This window comes from Esox lucius, chromosome 13 (assembly GCF_011004845.1).
Source record: "Esox lucius isolate fEsoLuc1 chromosome 13, fEsoLuc1.pri, whole genome shotgun sequence".
Taxonomy (NCBI): domain Eukaryota; kingdom Metazoa; phylum Chordata; class Actinopteri; order Esociformes; family Esocidae; genus Esox; species Esox lucius.
In genome coordinates this window covers 2,018,819-2,042,290 of record NC_047581.1, presented here as the reverse complement: position 1 = coordinate 2,042,290, position 23,472 = coordinate 2,018,819, and the positions used below count along the sequence as shown (strand labels likewise).

At 38.8% G+C, this 23,472-nt stretch overlaps 1 protein-coding gene across 8 annotated transcripts in view; it reads right to left on the bottom strand.

Moving 5' to 3' along the window:
• msh3 (mutS homolog 3 (E. coli)) overlaps window positions 1-23,472 on the bottom strand; it is a 231,921-nt gene that overhangs the window by 184,614 nt on the left and 23,835 nt on the right. For all 8 annotated transcript variants that reach the window (XR_004576708.1, XM_034296469.1, XM_034296470.1 and 5 more), the window contains 3 exons: window positions 18,290-18,465; window positions 17,962-18,192; window positions 13,388-13,504 (listed from right to left, as the gene is read on the bottom strand). Coding sequence is in view for 7 of the 8 variants with exons in the window: in XM_034296469.1 (XP_034152360.1) it covers window positions 13,388-13,504; window positions 17,962-18,192; window positions 18,290-18,465 (524 nt within the window). In the remaining variant the exon portion in view is untranslated. The remainder of the gene's footprint in view (window positions 1-13,387; window positions 13,505-17,961; window positions 18,193-18,289; window positions 18,466-23,472) is intronic.

Sequence of the window (23,472 nt, the reverse complement as noted above, 5' to 3'; positions counted from 1 at the left end):
TACAATGAATAACATTAATTTTCCCCCTCATCCATCTACACACAGCCTTGAAGAATTAAGGATTGAAATCACTGCCAAATGTGTTATGATTGACTCTACATAATCGTCAGGTCCCATTCACACAGCAAATGCAGATTTATTTGGGAACCAAGGCAGGGAAAAAAGGCACAATTCCCAAAAAAGGGACAAAGGCTTTCAAACAAAAATAAAAAGAAGAACATGTAGGCAAAAGTAAAAAAGGCAACCAGGCAGAGAATTGTCAAGGCAGGCATAAGGGTCTAAAAATTGATGATCTATACAAAAGTACTCACAGGCATGGTAGGGTTCGAAAAAGCAAACAACAATACCTCACAATGGGGGAAAGCAAACACTAAACTAAAATAGAGGGAGCTAACTAAACATAGGTGAAAACAACAATAACAAAGGGATAGGCTACGTTCAAGAACCAATGGGGAAAAAACTAATAGAGAATTCAAAATGGAGGTTGAGGATGTAAGTACTAGGTTAGGTACGTTCCCTAGCAGAATACTTATGATCAATAATCTAAATAGCACATTTAAAACAGCAGATCTTCCATGCATCTGTTTTATCAACCAACACAAGCATAAGTGGTTGTTACATCACCCAACTGATGAAAACACAAACTCGCTCCCAGGTAGGCTATTGTCAAAGGTTTTTGAATTTACTGACAAGTTTTACCAACGATACACTACAATGGAGCAACAGCCACTCACTTTGCACACCAAATGCTAATTCAAAGTGAGAAGAAAAAAACAAACACAAAAAAAAGATACAGATGATTTACATTCTCTTAATGTGGACATCCATGCAATGGTGGCAATACATGCAACTATCGAAAAGTTACGTGAGGAAGTTGATGGTCTGAGAAGTAGTCTAGAATTTAGCCAAGGAGAAATCCTCACATTACAAAATGACAACAAAGCCCTTAAGTCTATACGCTTGGGCCTACCTTATTTGAAGAGAAGATCATGTCAACAACCTTTCTGGGACGCAAAAAGGTTAATCACCATGTCATTAAAATCTGGTGATTTTAGGATTAAGTCCCGCTCAATAGACATCATAGCCAGTGCGTTCGGCCTATCCTGTCCCAAAGTACTTCAGAGATATGATTTGATCCTCTTAAGTGTACTGAAACTCCTCTCTGACTCTGCCCATGTCACAGGGGTTGTGATGGCTATTTTCGCTAATGTCAATGCTTCAGAAAAAGTGCCCTTGAAGATTATTCTCATTCAACATCCTCAAAAGTGACATTGCAGACTTCAACCCCGCAAACTCCTCACTAATGTACATCACCATCAGCTCACCTTTCAGTTTTTCCCTGCAGATCATTGGGAAATGTTCCCTTCTGGGGGAAACTAGTCTTAAACAGTGGAAGGGTCAAAAAGTTGAAAAGAAACTAAGTGCCTAGCTTTCTCAAAGCAAGACTTTGAATACTCTATCATTATTTCACAGCACGGTGCAGCTACTAACACATCAGACCGTCGCATCCTGCGCGGCGTTGCTGCAGCAACAGCTGTGCCTGCATCTGGATGTGGTTGGGTGTCTTCTATGGTCAGCTTGTGTCTCAGTTCAGCTATGGAGCAGGAAAAATTATCCAAGGCCTGTCTAGTTTTGAGAGGATCCGTGGTTCGTTTTTGAAGAATGCTGTATAGAATATAAACATGCATGAGGGCAGAGTGAAAAAAAAGAAGAAATTTCACATCCTCCGCAATGCGGACAGGCAGTGGGATTGTTGGATTGACACACTGTCCCAACATTGTCATTCCTGATTTTATCAACAGTCTTTCAAAGTGTCTTGATATTCAAACACGGCCACATTGGTTGTTTCGTCAGCTTGCACAGCCACAAATGGTGCCTGCGACATTTAATCAGCCAGTTTTTGTTTGTAAACAGCTAACATGCAATCAAGCAACTCACTTTGGCTAGTCTTAGACATGTACTTGGCAACCTGTGTGTTTGACAGGTGATTGGCTAAGTGGCCGTCTAAAAAGGTGATTATTTGTCAGGCATTCATGCAATGGTATGCAAAATAAGGATCCTACGAAACAGCTACTTCAATTAGGTTACAATCTCATATCTTCGTGTAAAACTTAACATAGGCTAAAAGTAGCAAGCTAACGTTAACTGTGACTTGGGTCAAATAGTTAGCTAGAACATTACGTAAATTGGTAAATGATTTAGCCTAGGCTACTTAAATGAATAACAAAATGAAATGTAAAAAATTGCAGCAATTTATGCAAAAAATCGATGGAAAGCTTGCAACCTACACGTTTCCCACCTTAACCTTCTTTGGGAACATATTAACTTTGTGTTCTGATATCAAGAAGACTGGGCAAAAGACTGGGCACCAATCACAGGTAGCATTTTTATGATGTCATCATGTAGACTTCTCACAAAGTATTTTACAGATTGTTAAACTAAAAAATACAAAACAAGTATTGTGATAAAAAATATGAAGCATCAACCCTAATACAAGTATTTTAAATACATGTATCTTAAATACTGCGTCTACCAGTTCATGCGTGTATCGTTTGATTGTCAAAAACAGGTCATTAATGTTTCCTATTTTACCTTGTACTTCATCACAATGAGATCAAAATGAAAAATAAATTCTAATGGATTTATGTTTGAATAATTTAAGTGTTGTGTTATTTTCATTTAGTACATTTGTAGGGGCTAATAAACAAATGAAAATACCATAGCCTGTGTACTTAGAAATAATCGTTCCATGTATTCTTTATATAGTAATTTTTTTTCATATGATAAGACCTTAAATACAAAAACATTCTTGTATTATTCAAATTCCTTAACCATTTAAAACAAATTCTGTAATTATTTGTTATTGTTTTACTTTCCTTATAGATTGATAACGACCCAGTAGATGATCTGATGCTCTGGCTGGATGGTGATCCTGCAGAGGAGAATGTGTATGCTAAATGGGAGGAATTGTATGCTAATGTCACCAAACGGCGTTTGGCTCTGGCGGACACTGGGGGTCTGAAAGGCTTGGCGGTTCTAGTGTTAAAGAGTTCATACACAATCAACTCAAGATACCAACTGATATGGTAAAAAAAAATTACAAATAATACATTTCACATCCATAGACTGGGGGCGAAGAGCAATGACACTAGGCATCCACAACCAATTATAGCAAAATTTGAAAAATCCAACAAAAGCAAATGACCAAAAACAATGGCAAAGAACTCAAAGGAAGCAACTTTGGGATGAACGATCAATTTCACAAAGAAATAAATGATAAACAAAAAAAAAACTAAAAGGGCAAAAGGTAAATGAGCAAATATCATCATAGAAAAATGTTTTATAAACGGGCAGCGATTCTGGGAACAAAACACCATACCATGGTTGTACTAAGAACAGCGAAATAAAGATTTTGCTGAAATTATGTAGACACCTAAACAATTTCAAATGAATAAATACATAAAACAATACAGGGCCAAATATTCCTTAACCATTTAATATGGTTAAGGAATAATATTTTTATGTATAAATAAATCCTCTTTTCCTATTAACCGTAAATATTCAAAAGGCAATCGGTTATACTCGTGGTTTGTAACGAAATTAGTATAGCAAGTTATAATTACAATGGCTTAGCTGATTATAAAAAAAGAAGCTCTATTTTCTAATGGTGAAAAGAAAAAGATTATGGCTTATATTGCTGACAGGAAATGCATTCTAAAATTAGTGATGAAAACAGGTGGAAAAAAGAATGTCAGGGACGCATACACTTCAGTCATGGCCAAAGGGGTGATCGACTGTGACAATGCAAATTTTGGTTACGGTTCATATGCAAATTTGAGGGTTGTTTAAGACCTTTGTCATATGGTTTATATGGTTATATGGTTTATAATTCCCTCACACAAGCGAACGTCTTGCCTATTTGTTGTTTTTGATTTTGGATGTTGGGTTTTTGTCATTGTAAATGTAGTTGTTGATGGAGATTCAGTTTGCTACTCTTTACTGAATGAATGTTAGTTTCATCCCTAATATCGATTTTGATGTCTGTCCTGTAATGGTTCTGCTTTCACGCTTGGAGTCATTTTCAAATTATTATCTATGATGAAAAAGAGTTGAACTTAAGAGTTCAAAGCGAATTGGATTGGTACTTAAAGAGTTACATGAAGAATTACATTTTCCTGTTTGCATAGTTATATTAGAAATACTTATTTTAGAAAATCTGTTATAGGCCCTTAGTATCTAGTCACCGTGTTTGTCTAATTTGGGTTTTTGGGAAAAGTTTGTTTGATGTATAATCTAACATAGATAGGGTTGAGTAGAATACATCTTACCATTTTGATATGGTTTAGCTAAGAAATAACTAATTAGTTAGGATGAATAGTGACTATGAGAATGTGACTTTCCAGTTTGTTTGATATTTGATTAGAAGTAATCATATTAATCTCATGCATTATCAAATAAGTGGGTAAAATGGTGCAAGGAGCACATTTTTGGTTATTCCTTACATGTTTACTAAGTTTAGCAATTTTTTTATTGAAACTGAGAAAGTAATTCTGCATCAAGTTATATTCGAGAAAACCAAGTTGAGAAGTTTAACAATCTAATTGGTAAAGAGAGGTACGGACCCCCTGGAGTCAGCTACTCACCCACAAACAACAGTGTGTGTGTTGGGGGCTGCTTAAATTGGGTTTTTGACTAGTTTGAACTCCTTAGAGAAGAAACAGATTTACTAATGACTGGGGAAACAGGACGGGGGGGGGGCATGATTTATAACAGGATTACAGAATGTCTTTGATTTGCTAGGATAAATAAGAAGAGACTTGGAGCAATTAGGCAAAATAATTACTGTTACTTGAGCTTCAAGGTGGCGTGAAATGTTTTGATTGGCAATAAGGTCTTTAATAATTTGTGTTAAATGAAAGTTAATTTCATTGTAGTTCTGAGACAACACAATCAGATGTAATTATATATCAACAGAGATCTGGTTAAGTGAGAATCTTTTATACTTCAACGTAAGCAAACTACGTTAATTGATGAGTAATTGGAACAGTAATAGGAAGTTGTGTTCTTCTGTTTTTGTATCTTTGTTATTGGCTGGTTATTGAATTTAAACCAACTATAAAAGACTGAAATTGTTATTTTGCTACACTAGCAGAGCAGAAGCAACAGAAATGTTAGTGTTTCCACAATACTGTTACTGTTTACAACTGTTCCAATCTATTTAGGCAACGGAAACAGAAAGATATTGGAGATTCAGGTATACAAGTTTAAGTGTTTGGTAGGACAACACCCCGTGTTGTCCCTTTCCATGTCCATCTGGTCATGCTCCCGACCTGGACTAAGTTAAAATATACTCAGCCCACACGCACTGGTCACCCCTCTGAGCCTGGGTCCTCTCTCGGTTTCTTCCTAAATTTAGGCATTCTTAGGGATTTTTTCCTAGCCACTGAAATTCAATACTACTGTTGTTTGCTCCTCGGGGTTTAAGACCACGTGTTTTGTAAAAACACTTTGTGATAACTGCTGATGTAAAAAGGGCTTTATAAATACATTTGATTGATTGATTGATTGATTGAAGAGCCAGGCTGAAGTTTGCAAAAGACCATAAGGATTGGACCGTAGAGGAATGGATTAAGGTCATCTTCTCTAATGAGTCAAATGTTCAGCTTTGCCCAACACCTGGTCGTCTAATGGTCAGACGGAGACCTGGAGAGGCCTACAAGCTACAGTGTCTCGCACCCACTGTGAAATTTGGTGGAGGATTGGTGATGATCTGGGGATGCTTCAGCAAGGCTGGAATCGGGCAGATTTGTCTATGCGAAGGACACATGAATCAAGCCAAGTACAAAGTTATCCTGGAAGAACACCTGCTTCCTTCTGCTCTGACAATGTTCCCCAACTCTGAGAATTGTTTTTTCAAGCAGAACAATGCACCATGCCACACAGGTCAGGTCAATCAATGTGTGGATAGAGGTCCACCAGATCAAGACCCTGTGATGGCCAGTTCAATCTCCAGATCTGAACCCCATTGAAAACCTCTGGAATTTGATCAAGAGGAAGATGGATGGTCACAAGCCATCAAACCAAGCTGAGCTACTTTAATAATGTTTGTGCCAGGAGTGGCATAAAGTCAACCAACAACACTAACAGCCAAGACGCATGAAAGCTGTGGTAAAAAAATCAGGGTAATTCCACCAAATATTGATTTCGGAACTCTTCCTAAGTTAAAACATTAGTATTTGGTTGTTGAAAAATGAATATGAATTTGTTTTCTTTGCATTATTTGAGGTCTGAAAACAATGCAACTTTTTTTACTTATTTTTTTTGTGTTGTTTGTGTCCAAAGTAAAAGAAAAAAAAATCATTCAGATCCCCATTTACAGTTGTGCTCATAAGTTTGCATACCGTAGCAGAAATTGTGAAATTTAGGCATTGCTTTTGAAAATGACTGATCATGCAAAAACTTACTTTTCTTGAAGAATAGTGATCATGTGAAGCCATTTATCACATAGTTGATTGGCTCCTTTTAAAATCATAATGATAACAGAAATAACCCAAATGGCCCTGATCAAAAGTCTACATACCATTGAATGTTTGGCCTTGTTACAGACACAAAAGGTGACACACACAGGTGCAAATGGCAATTAAAGGTGAATTTCCCACACCTGTGGCTTTTTAAATTGCAATTAGTGTCTGTGTGTAAATAGTCATTAGATATGTTAGGTCTCATGTGGATGCACTGAGCAGGCTAGATACGGAGCCGTGGGGAGCAGAAAAGAACGATCAAAAGACCTGCATAACAAGGTAATGGAACTTTATAAACATGAAAAAGAATATAAAAATATATCCAAAGCCTTGTCAATGCAGGTCAATACTGTTCAATCACTTATTAAAGAGTGGAAAATTCAGGGACCTCTTGATACCAAGCCAAGGCCAGTTAGACCAAGAAAGATTTCAGCTAAAACTGTCAGAAAGTAAATACAAAGAAAAACCCACAGGTAACCTCAGGAGAAATACAGGCTGCTCTAGAAAAATATGGTGTGGTTGTTTCAAGGAGGACAATACCACAATACTTGAACAAAATTTAGCTGCATGGTCGAGTCGCCAAAAATAAGCCTTTACTGCGCCAATACCATAAAAAAGCCTGGTAATAATATGCCCAACAACACCTTGACACGCTTCACAGCTTCTGGTAAACTGTAATTTGGAATGACGAGACCAAAATAGAGCTTTATGGTCATAAACATAAGGGCTATGTTTGGAGAGGGGTCAACAAGGCCTATAGTGAACAGAATACCATCCCCACTGTGAAGCATGGTGTTAGCTCACTGATGTTTTGGGGTGGTGTGAGCTTTAAAGGCACAGGGAAATCTTGTGAAACTTAATGGCAAGATGAATGCAGTATTTAGAAAATACTGGCGGACAATTTGCATTCTTCTGCACGAAAGCTGCGCATTGGACGCTCTTGGACTTTACAGCAAAACAATGACCCCAAGCACAAGGCCAAGTTGACCCTCCAGTGGTTACAGCAGAAAAAGGTGAATGTTCTGGAGTGGCCATCACAGTCTCCTGACCTTAATATGATCGAGCCATTCCGGGGAGATCTCAAACATGCGGTTCATGCAAGACAACCAAAGACTTTGTATTTTGCCAAGATGGATGGGCAGCTATACCACCAGCATGAATTCAGGGCATAGACAACTATTACAAAAGACTGCATGCTGCATTGATGATAAAGGGGGCAATACACATTATTAAGAGGGGTCAGTTCATTTATTTCTTTGTTGCCATGTTTTGTTTTATGAATGCGACATTCTGTTATGACCTACAGTTGAATGTGAATCCCATAACAAATAAAAGACGTGTTTTGCCTACTCACTCATGTTTTCTTTACAAATGCTACATATATTACCAATTCTCCAAGGGTATTTAGAGCACAAGTGTAATTGGCATTTTCATGACACTAACCGATTTCCCAAGAGGACAGGGATATTGGAAATTCAACCAAACCCTATTAAATGATTTATTATTTCTAAACAACAGAAAACAATGCATTTACAATTTTTTCATTGGAATAACATTAATTCAGCAGATCCCCATATGGTATGGGATGCTTTTAAAACCAAAGGCCGTTTGGTGTCATTAGCATATGAATTGTCCCTATTAGCATGGACAATCTCCTCCGCAGCATCACCATCCAGCCAGAGCATCAGTTCATCTAATGGGTCATTATCAAACTATATAGAATATTCTAACAATAATGAATTACAGAATCGGTTTGTTTTAAATGGTTAATGAATTTGAAAAATACAAGAATATGTTTGTATTGAAGGTCTCATCCAACTACTAAAAAAAGAATACATAGAAAAAGACGAGGTCCGAAATGAATGGGCTGTGAACGGTGCGCATTTCCAGGACATCCCGCAGGTTTTAGTGGAGCTATCAAGTTGATTTCAATGCCTATGCATAACTACAGTCTACTATATTATTGACATAAGATATTTCTATAGGGGACATAAGTTATTAAAAAACCATGAGTTAGTAGAAAAAGATATCGTAGAAATTTTGTTTTGTGAATAATTATTCAGCCTAATACATTTGTAGAATATTAATCTTCAGTAAAATAAGCAGAGACAATTCTGAGAGATGATAGGATGTGTGTGCGATTTACTTTCTCTTTCCCTCCTAAATTATGTAGATTTAAAAATGTTTCGATGAATTAGCCTGCACGAGAGCCGCCAGCAAATGTGTGGCAAGCTGGCATTTGCCCCAGTACTTTTCAAAGTGGTGTGGCGCCGCCCCCACCACTTTCAACGCAGCAGAGTATCTAGAGCATTCAATGTATCTAATTCTATAAATGTAAAAAAAAAAAAAAAAACGTTTAAATTTTTTTAATTTCTTGCAATTGAAAGTTGATAAAAAAACTTCTCCAAATTTCAGCCCGTTTACTCTGTTGAATATAACACACTACCTCAAACGCTGACTGCAACAGGTGAATGCACCTGTTGGTCAGTGATCTCCTAGCTACAGCCAACTCTGCTCTGGATGCAGAGCCTCGACAATGCCTCTCAACAAATCATTGCTTAACGCAGGTAATGGTTCGAATCAAGTCATAGCAGATGGTTATATTAGCCACTTTTTTTGCTCATGCTCCCTTATCGCCTGCCTCCTTGTCAGGTGAAAACACACAATGAAATCCAATTAGTAAAACAACAAGGCATGTCAAACTCCCTTAACTTGTCCCCATCACAATAGAATGATCATATCCATAACTGACAAAACTGCTATTGTTACAGTAGCATTACATCACATTATTAACTAGCTAGCTAAGTATTATTTTAAGCTCATTGATTACTGTAGATGTTTGCCACGGGAAAAAGACAAGTACAGATGAAACGATCTGCAACTGCTACCCAAGGCAAAGGCAAGGGACACTAATTACGTCAGTTTGTTAAATTGAGACTGGTGATGTAGGATTGTTTTTACGTTGACATTTGTAAAACCATTCAAAACCTAGCTAGCTAAAGATTCCAATCGTCTACACGGAAAACATACATAATTATGTCCAACAATTACAGATGGATGACGACTAATGCACTAGGATAAGTAGCTAATGAATTCTAGCGCCAACAAAATTGTCTTTTGCAGACAGCCACCTAGCGATAGAGTAGAAAAGAGTTAAGAAGAATGCAATATATAGTGACGTGATTCAATATAACCTATGTATGGAATGGGAATATAAGTTCATAAAGACCTTTTTGAAGTAAGATGTTGATCAATTTAATAATTGGATATACAACATTTTGTACTTATCTATAATTGTTACATGCCTTGTCCCCCTCTACTGAGTTACTCCAATGTATGTGAATTATTACAATTATCTTTCGTCAATTAAGCATATAAGTGGGAAACAAGTTTACCTCACAAGTTGAGGAAAAATGGTCTGGTCCCCGAGAAATGCCCCGATGTCCCAAATTTTGCCCCACCACTTTTGGACTTGTGGTGCCACCTCTGGCCTGCACAATAAGATGAATCTCCTATTGAAAATCGGTAACCCATGTGAGAAGTAGCCTATATCATTTGTAATGTGTTTCAATAATAGCCTAATTAAGTTCATATTCATCTGGGAGTATCGCGCATTCATCCATTGAAGTAATGCATTCAGTGAGAGGTGAAACAGGGTAAAAAAAAAAAGTCTAAATACTTTTCTGTTCGTCAGTTTAGAATTCCGAAAACGAAACAATGTAATACATGCCTATTTATGAAAAGTAATGGAAGGAGGAGGGTGTAGCTTTCAAATTGGCAGTTTTTTATTTATTTATTACAAACTCAAATGCCAATTGGTGTAGGCTTTTGGCGGTTTTAGTGTAAAATGCATCTTTAGAGGCCTCTCAATACTATACTGAACATTAAAAAAAAATAGATTGGCTAAAGAGACTAAACTAATGACTGAAATAGATTGACTTAAAGTGGAATTAGATAATGAACAGCACAGCAACAAAGATCACCAAATCAAGTCAGAAGGGAAACAAAAAGAAATGGAGATTATTATTTAAGAACAATTTAATCTAACCTACATTAAACCAAAAGCCAACTGGATGGAGAATGATGAAAAAAGCTCTAAATACTTTTTAAATCTGCAGCATAGGAATGCATAATTACTTTTATTTTTTTTACAATAAATGGGGTATTTTGAAACACCACATAAAAAGAACCACAAGACAGTACTTTGAAGAAACATTTACATTGCCATCTCTGGATGAGAAAAACTGTAGTGATTTTGTTGTTGAGGTATATCACACTTTTTTGATGAACTAAAAGACCCACTAATAGATGGGTCAGTTTAAATAAATGCCAGTCTAAAACTCAGCAGGTCTAACTTCATTGTTGCTGAAACAGGACCCAGAAGGTAAGTACAAGGATAGATTCATTTTAATGCGAGGCCTCTTACCTACAATATTGTGATGCCAAAATCTTATCAAAATGTATAGCACTCAGAATGAGAAGATGCATACCTGAAATTATACATCCTGATCAAACTGATCAAAAGGTTTTATCCATGTCCATTATAATGGTGACAACATAAGTCAACTTTTAGAAATAATATAACATTATGAAGATTCTGATAAATCAGGACTGATGTTTATATTGAATAGGTTTGTGATAAAGTGTGACTTGACTTTATATAAATGCTTAAGCTACTTACATTTTTGCGAAACTCTGAGATAGTCGGTAAGAGTACTGTACAGCCACCCAATATGTAGAATTTTAAATAATCGATTTCTCTCAATGAGTTTTAAACTATCTAGGAGTGAAACAAGGATATCCACTTTCCTCTTATTTATTGTAGCCATTGACATTTTTGCTATCAAAATCAAAACAAATAATTAAATCCAGCGTTTAGAAATACATGGGTTCAAACAAAAGTCTCCATATATGCAGATGACTCAAGCTTTCTCATATCTTCAAACTTAGAATTGCTGTCCTGTCCCATTACAGACTTAAATAACTTCAAGGCTATCAGGATTAAAACCCAACAATGAAAAGTGCACCATATTACGCATTTGATCGTTTTGAAGGGTACAAACATCAAACTGCCATGTGATCTTCCTGTCATATGGGCCTACGTAGATGTCCTTGGTATACAGATTCCAAAAAAAGTTACAGATCTTACTCCTACTAATTTTGACAGAAAAAAATATAAATCAGATTGATCCCTGAAGCCTTGGAAAGGATTCCATCTCTCCATATATGGTAAAGTAACCTTAATTCATTCATTACTGATATTTCAATTCAATCAACTATGTATGGCACTACCCACACCAGATGAATCATTCTTCAAATCCTTTGAAAAAAATATGTGATTTTATTTGGAACGGCACTCTCACTGTATCCTTGGGTTTGTGTTGAAATAGCTGAGTGGGATTAACACTGTGTGCATTTGTGCTTTTGTGCGAAACACTATGTCTGTTGCAAACCATGCTGGTTAGGTGGCTGCTAGGCTCATACTCAGTGGGTAGCTTGGCAAGACAGGGTGTTTGCCCCTTTGACTCCTGATGAGAGCAACATATAACAGTCACTCCATAAATGTTCACTTTTCACTGCTCCCCAATTCAAAGCCTGAATTGTGTCCAGTGAAGAGGGCTGGTGAGCCAAAGACAGGTAAGATTCCAAATGTGACACTGGGACAACCTAAGTTGGTTGGGACAACCTAATGCACAATCGTGCATCTGGCCACATCACACACAATTGAGGCATATACCTCTAAATTTACGCTCATGCGTGGTGTTCAATAAACAGAGCAATATGTATGCTCTTCAGGTCTGGGATTATTGATGGGGTGTGATTCGCTGTGGGTGCAGTGAGGCTCTGACTCAACGCATTACCATTGTAATTACCATTGGACCCTTGAAATCATTGGCACTGGGTCTGTCTGGCTCTCTACGGGTGCATGTCCAAGTGGCTTGTGTGGAATGCTTTTCATCGGGGGAACTTGAATGTGTTTGTGTGTGCAAGCATTAAAAAAATATTACAAAAAAAGAGGGGCATTGAAATGATGTAAATCCTGATGGTCAACAGACACAACTGATCTGCCCAAATATATATATAGAACAGAACAGGCTAAATCCAACATCAAAGGCAAAAACCAAACTGAACAAAACAGAACCACAGAAAATGTGCTTCAACAAGGTATTGAATGAAGGGTTCTGAATACTCTATTAAAAAATAAACATTTACAAATATTTCAAAAAACGTGATTTCAGTAGGACATTATTGGGTATAGCTTATATTGAAGTAGAAAAATATTTAACCCATTTTATAATGAGGCAGTAACATAAAAGGTGGAAAATGTGAAGTGGTCAGAGTACATACCAAATGCACTGCAGCATAGCAGACATTGACATCATAAATGTAATTATGGTTTGGTGATTTTTCAATAGTTTTAAGTCCACATTGCTTTACTTCAAGTTCCTAAATTGACATTCCTAACTCCTAATTCCTCGGTGCTCTCCTTACTTTAAAATAAAAGGTCAAATGCAATCAAGGTGAGGAAAGAAATTTTATGAAATTATACTGTCCTTCAGTAGCATTGTATTAGGCAAATTATGTTTACAGGGTAGACTGGAAATGGGTCCACAAATGTGTAAAAACTAATTAAGCTAGTTGTGCAAGAACGTTTCTAAGAAAAAAAGTTTGCACGCTGTCCTTAAAAAGGAGTGGGGGTTCTCTCAAACTTTTTCGCAAAAAACACAAGATATTCTGGTGCTTCTTTGGAATGAGGCACGGACACCCCTTGGTTTACCCACTTATGAACACTTACCAACATTAACCCTAACCCTTAATCAGTACCAGTGTCTAAATCAATGAATGTCAGTTGAAACAGTCCATACCTTGTGGCCCAGTGAGACGAGTCGTCGTACATGAACGAACAATCGGTGTGCAGGGATGCTGCATGTCATGAAGTGATGGTCCAGGTGACAAAAGATGTTCAGTTCCTTTGCCGCTTTCTATTGAGACACACGCAAATACATCATGTTAACCTCCCTCGCTTGTTTCTGTATGCAGTGCGGCTTTGAAATTAACTCATAAAATCCTTATCTACACCCCATTTTGAAAGATACAATCCAAATAAAGGACAAACAAAAATATAGTTGCAAGCGACCATGGAATGCGGTCCTCCTGCGACCTAGTGAGCATGGGGAAGCAGAAAACAATTTTGTAAGCATATGGCAGCAGTAAAAATCCCATGTATGGCTTAGTCCGTAACACCCGGTACGGAAGCATATTTGAAACACCTGTATACCATCAGACAAGTCAACGCGACCTACGTTTGATTTTAAAGTTCATTTCTGAAGTGGTCGCTGGAGTTATCATGAGGGAAGCCCTCATAATATCATTGTAAGCAGTGATATAAATGCTGGGACATGGTGAGTGTAGGGAAGTAGTCACAGCAGTTATAACCCAGGTGCTGGAAGTCTGGAAAGGGACAGGGATGTGTGTGTGTCAATGACCGATAGATATTGTGTTGAGAGACAGAGAGAGCATAGGACACTGCTACTTCATTATACCATTATTCATTATACCATATACCATTATACCACCCAACTTAAAAAGATGCATTCACTTTAACCACCTTCTGTTGCCACTCTGCTGTCAAAATTACATGATAAACTGTTATTACCAAGGCAACAATGTCTTCGGCCCTGGAAAAGTCTGGAAACTGACTGACGTTCTTAACGTATTCAATCGTGTGTGTGTGTGTGTGTGCGTCAAAAAGAGATAAAGGGCACAGAAAAAAGGTAGAATTTGCTTTGACTCGTCAAAACCATATACATTTTCCGCCTTTTGGCATCTTTTGGTCGATCCCTTATTCCTCATTACTCAGTATACTGTCAGGTAAGTCAATGGGACTTATGGTTGAATTTAAGAATGATTTTTGAAGTAGTCGCTGGAGTTATTTAATAAATCTATTAAATCACAATTCAGCCATTTTGTGACATGGAAACTAGATATGATCCCCCTTTGTGAGACATATTTCCAGAAGTATCTACGGTATCTGGTGACAGAATCCAACGTACAGTCCACAGGAAAATGTTTAAAGACATTTATTATCATTAGCTTAATACAAATTTCTATCAAATATCAAACAGCGTGCAGTTTTGTGTCTTTTAATCTATCAAACAAATACACATTGTGAGATATGGGGGTGTCATCTACACCATAACATTATGGCGTAGATGACAGATCTCAATCCAATCAGGCATCTGTGGGATGTGCTGGACAAATAGGTCCGATCCATGGAGGACGCACCCCGCAACTTTACAGGACTTAAACGTCATAGTGCCAGATACCACAGCAGACCCTCAGAGGTCCTGTGGAGTCCATGCCTTGACGGGTCAGGTCTGTGTTGGCAGCAAAAGAGGGACCTACACAATATTAGGCAGGTGGTCATAATGTTATGGCTGATTGGTGTAAATCTTCATTCAATATCCACTGCATGGCTCATTATGCTGTATTGTTATGCATAACAAGTTTGGCAATGTTTCCACTTGTCACTGTACAAACGTGTACTACAGTTAGAGTAATGATAACGCTGTTATTGGCTGGGTTAGGTCAGATGCCAATAAGGCATATGTTATTTGCCACATTTGCAGAAGGGGGAAATAACCTTCCCAGTCTGATATTGCTATGCATGCGGTAGGTCAAGCTGTAAGGGTCCAAGCAGCAAAGCTGCGGAACCCTATTGTAATTGTTAGTTTTTTTATTAGGGGTGCTCCGGGTAGGAGTGTGGTTCCTTGGTCATATCATCAGTGAAGGCGGCGGCACCATGGACCCAGAGGAAGTAAAGGTTATTACAGAGATGATGGAAAGGGATTTAATGGACATTCCCTCACAAAAGAAGATTCACACATCCCTTGGAATGGTGGTCTACAACCAGCAATTCTTCAAAAACGGCTCAGTCATAGCTAGGCCACTGCATGGGATGACCACAGGAACCAAAATGCCAAGCCAAGGAAAAGGCAAGAAAATGCGGAAGATACACAGAACACTTACAGCTGCAAATTGGACAGAAGAGTGGACAAGGGCTTTCAGTCAGTTGAAACAAGCTCTCCATGATCAAGTGATGTTAGCCCATCCTGATTTTGTTCTGGTAACATATTGGGTGCTTTCTTCTAACAATTACACACAGATGGGTTAGTGGCTAGACCTGTAGCATTTGCAAGCAAATCACTTAGTTATGCGCAGTCAAAATATCCTGCACATAGATTAGAGATTTTGCTTTATGTTGGGCCATCTGTGAGAACTTGTCATTGTCTGAGGGGCCGGTTTTTTACTGTATGGACAGACAACAACCCATTGACATTCATTTTTTCCAAACCCAAATTTGATGCCTGTGAGCAGAGATGGGTTTTCTAAGCTTGCTACATTTGAGTTTGACATTAAGTACATTCCTAGCCCTGAAAATGTAATCACTGAAGCGCTACTACTGTTTGTAAGGCTGAGCACACTCCACCGCTTAATGAGGATTCCATACAATGAATTGTTGGAAGAGGCTGCAAGGGTGCATGCGGACGGAGTGCAAGATGTCTTTTGTTGGTCAAATCACCCATTTGAAATGGGGAATGGCTTATTGACTATTAAGAATGTTGGTGGAATGGTAATGAACAGCCAATTCGTCGCCTGACTAAAGAAACTGTCAGCAGTGCTGCACTCACACAGAAGCTAGTGTACCGTGCTGTGCATTGAATCTGCCGCAGCTTACACAGTCTCTAATTACATCTGAGATGTCTAATGTGGGAGTGATATCACAAGTTTTGTTATTTTGGCTGTTCACCAAAATTATGGAACCAAATTGAGCTAAAATGTATTGACCGCAAATATTTAATCGTAAGAAAAATCTAAATTAAATTGTATGAAATAAAATGTATTAAAACATGGTAAAAGTGTATGCTGTAATCATTAAATGGTTTTTCGCATCCAATCTTAAAGCGTCTTTGTTCAAACACGCTTTTTTCACATTCACTTCTTACGATTATAATTTCTTCCCTCCTTCGTTCGACTCATCTTTTCTTAAAACCAAGGCGGGGCTTTATCTGGCCATTTAATTATCGCAACCAATTAGCCATGAACAACACCATTAAAAGGTGGAAATCATAGCCTTCCCATGCACTGCTTTACCAATGCAATATGTGGAGAGAAGTTTAATAATTGTTTAAGCTAGGCTAAATGTGTGCATTTCAACAGAATAATAAACTGTTATTCACAGGTTGCTTCGATGTCACTGTTGCCATGGTCAGAGACACAGATATTAATATAAGTTTAACATGTTCTGCATATGGCAGCACTATGTACCCCAACATAATCTCCACCCAGGTTAAGGGTGACAGGAGTAGATGAAATACGCCCTATCAGCGCACAGTCTAAGATGTGTGCTATGGTTTATTCAAGTAATTAATTACTATCGATGTTCCTTTAATATACAGTTGTTCTTAATGTAAAAATAATCTTTGTTATTGGGGTGGGAATTATAGTTATGATATTTTCAGAAACATATTTTAATTAAGAAAAACTGATTTCACATTCTACTGGTATACCTCGGAATTCTTGGTTCCCTTGGTGATGTGCAGTTGACGAGGTCCAGGGGACGAAAAGCAGCATGAGCATCTTGACATTGGTTATTTTATGACTTCGGAGGCTTCTTCCCATCAACCCTTTCATGAATGACATTTTGATTCAATGTTCTTATTGTTGAAGCACGAATAGTAAGCTGAGATGCAGCAAGGGAGGTCTGCAAATCTCCATGATATGGTTGGGTTGGCATTTACCCGGTTCCTTATTGGATGAATTATTATGTGGCTTGTGGCAATATTTTGGAAGGGCGACTACTTCTAGCATGAGTTGCTGTCATGTTAAATACCCTCCATTTGTAAATGATTTGCCTCAGTGGACTGATTGAGCTCAAATCTTTTTGAAATGGTCCTATCATCTGCCTCCCCAGATTGATGTGCCTTCACATCAATCTGATCTCCTTTCCTCTCAACATGGTGCATTATGCATTCACCTGTATAAGTAACACCAAACAGACCATGATTCTTGCGTCTATCAGTCCAGCACAAACTCTTTTCTAAAGATGCCTCATTTGATAGGATAATTTGGTAGCCAATAATTTACCCACCTGATACCTACTTGGGTTTAACCAATGCTTTTTGGGGTTCACCTATTTTTGCACTTTAAACTCAGTTTTTCAACTACAGGCATGATTTAGTCCAACATTAGGATTTGGTAAGATAAAAAAAGCCTGGTTCTGAAAATATTTTATGGTGAACACTAATAATTCAAAAATTGCACAAGGGGTTCACATACTTTCAAACAACACTGTACACACATTGACAAGGAAGTTATAATCCAGGTTATAGATGTCCAACTTTGTTGCTTTCCACACACAAACACATAACACACTCACCTCTGCATCGTCCCCGAAGAACCTGTACTTATAGCCACACTCCACAGCCAAAAGAACGTCCTTATGTTGCTCTTTAATCTGCAGGTACTGCTGCTCCAGAGGAGTGTATGCACTCTTAAATATTTTACAGGGGGCGCTAGTCTCTAATGTTGAACCTGATTCTCCTGGAGGACCCCTTCCTCCTCCTCTCGATTCTCCTGGTTCGTTAAAGTGGTTTAGGCTAGGAAGGGCCTGGGAAAGACCACACCAACAAGGTTTTCATGTAAATTTCAGGATCAAAAACTCACAGCTCACAGTACATTAAGGGAAATAATTGATGATCACCTACCAATTTTTTGCTTGATGGCCCAGGTCCCCGCCACAACTTTTCTTTCTTCTCAACTTCTCTGCTTTGTCTGTTGTTATTTCGGTCTTTTGCATCCCCAGGCCCAAGACGAAAGCCCTTTAGTTTCTCCAGAGTGGAGGAGAGGCTGCCAGCTCCTCGACAGGAGGGGACCCAGGTTTCTGAAAAAAAATGGGTGAGAGAAAACTTAAAAACTTGTAATGCAGTGGCTGTGTTAACAAACCCAAAAGCATGGTTTACATATGAGGTTCAGTAGGAAGGACACATCCATTCAGTGTGGGAAATTAACCAGCCAATCTTCTCCCCAATTAAAATATGAGAGAATGCACTACCTCATTTCTTTTTCATTTTATTATGTATACATATATTATGAATATAGACAAATAACTAAAGTGACTTGTGAGATGAAGGATCTCAGATGGTCAAATTGTTTCAATCAGTTTGTTGATATTCCACAGTAATTATAGGACTACAAGTTTCAAGAAATAAAAAAAGACATCTTGACTAATCTCTCAGTAACACAGCATGAACTTTAGCTTCAGAGTTCTTGTTCTTCCTCTTCAGATGTCTCCTCCTCATCTTCAAGTTGGCTCTCTCTCTTCCTGGCTCCATTATCCATGAAATCCAGCCTCCTTGCTCAGACACTGGCCTGATGCCATAGCTCTTTGGCTGAGTCGGGATCAAAGTCTTCAATTCCAGGGATGGCCAGCTGCACGGTCCCCAGGACAGATAGTGTGTCCGACCTCAGACTTGACCAGACACACTTTACATGTTTAATTAAACTGAAACCCCATTCACAGTCTGCTGTGAAGGCTGGAATATAAAGAACTAGCTCTGATTTATCTCTGGCCAGGACAGCTGGTCCACATTTGGATGCTGGTAATGACTGTTCATGAGGATGGTCCAACGGTCCAGAAAGAGATCCAAAACGGCCCCAGGGGAAGCTAATAGTGGACCAAAGTGCTTTATAAGACACTCCACACCTGCATCCCCAAAATGTGCAAAGACACAAAAAAAATGTAAAAAATAAAAAGGAAAAGGACAGTGAAAAAACAGACACTGTTAAATGTGCTTGTAATAGTCCAGAGCTGAAGTCACAAAATTGCATATCCATACTGTTGTAGAATGTGTTTATCAGCTTGTCCTTGCTGGAGTACACACAAGCCAGGGAGAGGTCTTCTCTGGGTGCTGCCAAGAAAAAACCCTCAAAAGATGTCTGCCACATTTTAAAGGCATGTCCTAAGCCTGAGTCCAGGTCTTATAATAGAAAACAACAAAGTACAATGTTATATTAATTATATGTACACAGCTCAAAAAAATAAATTTATTTTAAGCTGCCTCCTTGACACCTCAGCAACGTAATGCATAAAAACCCTGGCCTGCTTCTTGTTCTGATAAGTCTTCCCTGTCACCAGTCCTTTCTACTCATCCACTCTGAAAGTATAAGAACTGTGACTTCGATTGACATGCATTACAAATATATAACTCGATTTATCCATTTCACAATATGAGTTATTACTGCACAATTTTCTCTCTGCTGCTAAAACAAGCTTGCTAGTCATCACAAAACAACTTCAGGTTAGTAATTTACTTACTTCCACATCCAAACGTAGTCCTGAGAAGGTCAGTCCTTCATGCCGATGGCATGGACGTTTCTGAAGAGAATTCAAACGGGCCAATTGCAGATGTTATCTTGTGCCTATTATGGTGCCACTATTTGGCCAAACCGAATGTACTTGCCTGTTACATTGTAATAGTGTTCAGGACACTTTCCTCAGTTGGTATTATAATAAAATTATCTCTATCAGATAAAATATTGATATGTACAAAACCAATATCTGACATTATTATTGACCTACAGGCCTTGAAATGACATGAACTGTCATGAAGAACTGTCTTGAAATGACATGAAGAACAGTAATTTCTTACTATAAGAGTACGGTTTAAAGTGTTTTTCACAATGCAAATTTGGACCGTTTTGCATAACGACTCCCCCACTCCATAATATTTCCCCCTAGCTTACGTTAGAACAGTTGTGAAGCCAGTTATTTGCTTTGACAAAGTACAGTGTAAGGTTCCATTATGTGAATGTAAACCAATTATTTTGACTGCCTGACCTATATTTTGACAGAAACTACAACCCTGTTTTCAAAAAAGTTGTGACGCTGTGTAAAATGTAAAGAACTGAATGTAATTAAAGCTCCGAGCAGCAATTCAGGCGGCCAAATTAGCTACTTTCAAGGTGCACTGAAAGTTGCTAACTTCATGCTCCTAGTAGAGTAATATGTTGTGCTGTTTGCTATTGCTGGTGCTACTAGCAGTCCTGTTGTCTAAATGAAGAAGAGCAAAATCTCAAAAAAAGAATGTGTATCCTATGTGGAGTTAGTGCGAGCAGAGGGTGTCTGACCGCACTATTATTATTTCACCACTATATGATCGGCTGATTTCTAACAGCATGTTGCTGCGACCAGATGGTTAATCTTATCGATTCTACTGAGCATCTATTGTTTCATCAGCATTTCTGAGCTAACTAGCTAACTAAAGGAGTTATAGATTTAGGATACAGATGAAACGCCATATAACGTACAGTAGTCAAGATTAAAAGAGCATTTGGTACTCGAACAAGCCCTAGTTAATACCCCTGTCTAGGCCTGGCGACAAGCAGCAGAAGTTGTGCATTGTGTGTTACCCTGATTGTGAACAAGACGGGGCCTATGAATACAGTAGGTAGCCTAGTGCAAACTGCTTTATACATGACTGGCTTTCAGTAGATTTATGTCATCCTATTATACAATATATCCACAATTAGCACCATGTAACCGACACAGAAGTTTGATCCAGGTGTGGACCACTGTTGACGTTCTTGTAGCTAGATAAGTTATTCTTTACACCAGCGTTTCCAGAAATGGTCCGCAAGGTACTGGACTAGTGCGGTTAGCTTACTGGTCATCCTTGTTGAATACTCCTGGTGGTAGCTGGGGTAAAACCAGGTGGCTGGGCGTTAAGGCCACCAAATAATTTAGGTCTGAGGACACCTTTGTGATGCTGTTTAAGACGGCCTCAGCTACACAGAGCAAAGTATGAAGACCTTCTTCATCCTAAGATTGTTCCTTCATTGTTAGGTTCAGCATTTTTATTACTGAGCGGATCAGCCGCTCCCAGCTGCCGCCGTGATGAGAACCTGCAGGAGGATTGATTGGTTCCATTATCGAAGTATATCTCTTTGATTTGTCCTCTTCTGGCAAGGAATCTTCTAATTGCGTTGAGGCATGCATCAGTATGAAGTGAAGATGCAACTTCTAATTGTATGACTCGTATGGCGAGGCACGTAAAGATGACACTGTATCTCTTAACTTGCCCTCTTCCTCTTTTCACCAGGAATGGGCCGAAGTAGTTCACACCAACTCTTGTGAATGGAGGGTCATCAGGAAGGACCCTGCATTTTGGTAGGTCTGCCATAAATTGCTTGCCAGCAGTTGTTTAGTGTTCTACAGATGACACACTTGAATAAGAACTTTCTGATGGCTCCATTTGAACCAGGGATCCAGAATCTTTGACACAGTTGAGCCAACATGTGATTCCGTCCAACGTGAACTGTAATGTCATGAATGTGTCCAAGCACAAAAGCCTTGTGATGTGGGAATCTTTTGGCAAAACGGCATGGTGCTTGGAATCATGTGGCATTGCCGCTTGGCTCAACCTTCCTCCAACTCTAACGACTCGGTCTTGAAGGACTGGATTCAACTTATAGAGTGAGTTACTCCACCCTTTGATGTTCCCTTAGCATTGCCAATTCTTCTTTGAATCTTTGATTTTTAAAGTACTTCACTATTTCTGTTTCTGCTTTGGTCAGGTCTTCACAGGAAAGGTCTGTTCCTTTGAAAGCCTTCTTGAACTCATTCTTTCTACATTCTCCATTTGATGCATTTAATTCCATTATCTTTGCTTTCAGTTCCTTAAGCAAATCTTTCAATTTCAGAAACCAGGCAACAGCACCTTTTAGCAGTGTCCAGAATGAGTAGTGGATCATCAACTGGTCCTTTGGATCTTTGGGCTTGTGCGCCTGAATGACATGCGACCTCTGGGTCATCGATGTCTGACATTCCAGGATCGGGATTCTTGGGCCAATGGTCTTGTGCGCTGAGCAAGAAACCTGGTCCTGAAAACCAGCTTTCATATTTAAAAAAATGCTTCGACAGTCTGTCCTCTCGAGAAGTGATCAGCAGGATTCAGATGGGTATTGGCGTATTTCCACGGTGAAGTCTGAGAGTGATTGTCGAGATTCTATTAGCAACAAAGGTCTTGAATGTTGTGCTTTCACTGTTCAAGTATTTAAGCACAGCCTCACTATCTGTCCAAAAAATGTTGTCCTGAATTTCAAGTTCAAGCTCTTTCTTCAGAAGCTTGTCCATCTTGATTGCAACGGTAGCCGGAGACAGTTCAATTCTTGGTATGGTTGGACACTTCAAGGGCGCGACCCTTGCCTTTGCAATCATCAGAGTGGATTGAGCTTCACCAGTTGCAGTGCGCAGCAATGAGTAGCTTGTTGTTCCGTAGGCATCTTCCTTCACGTCAGCAAAGTGGTGTAGCTGTGCGAAGACTGAGCGCATTGGGAATTCAGTGGTGTGTCAAATCAGATCAGTTTAAGTTCAAGAAGAAGGGACGAAGACCTACCAGACAACGTTGTTAAGTGTTGGAAAAAGTGGATCTCAGGTCTGCACTGCACTGAATTCCCAATGCGCTCTCCATCAGTCAGCTGTCTTCATCCAAATCCAAATGTTTAAACCCTTGCGCTCTTTCCTCTTCAGGAACTGAGCTGAGCAACTTCCAGCTGTTGCTCAGGATTGAGACACCATTTGAGGATTGAGACACCATGTTAATGAACTTGTGATCGTCCTTGGACATTGAGGTCTTCGTTTTGTCCAGCATCAGGAAATTCTTGCTTGAACTGCAGTTGCCAGAGCACTTCCAGCTTGACTGCTGAGATTCGATTTGCAGTAACTTCTGTCAATTTGTCGGTCGCCATTATATCATTTCCACCTCTGTGTGGTCCGTTTACCGACCAGCCTAATATTATTCTCATGGTCCATCATCCACGCTGCCTATCACGTTTGCTCCTATGAGTAATCCGATCTCTTCTTGGATAGCAGGAAGTTTCACCTCCTTTG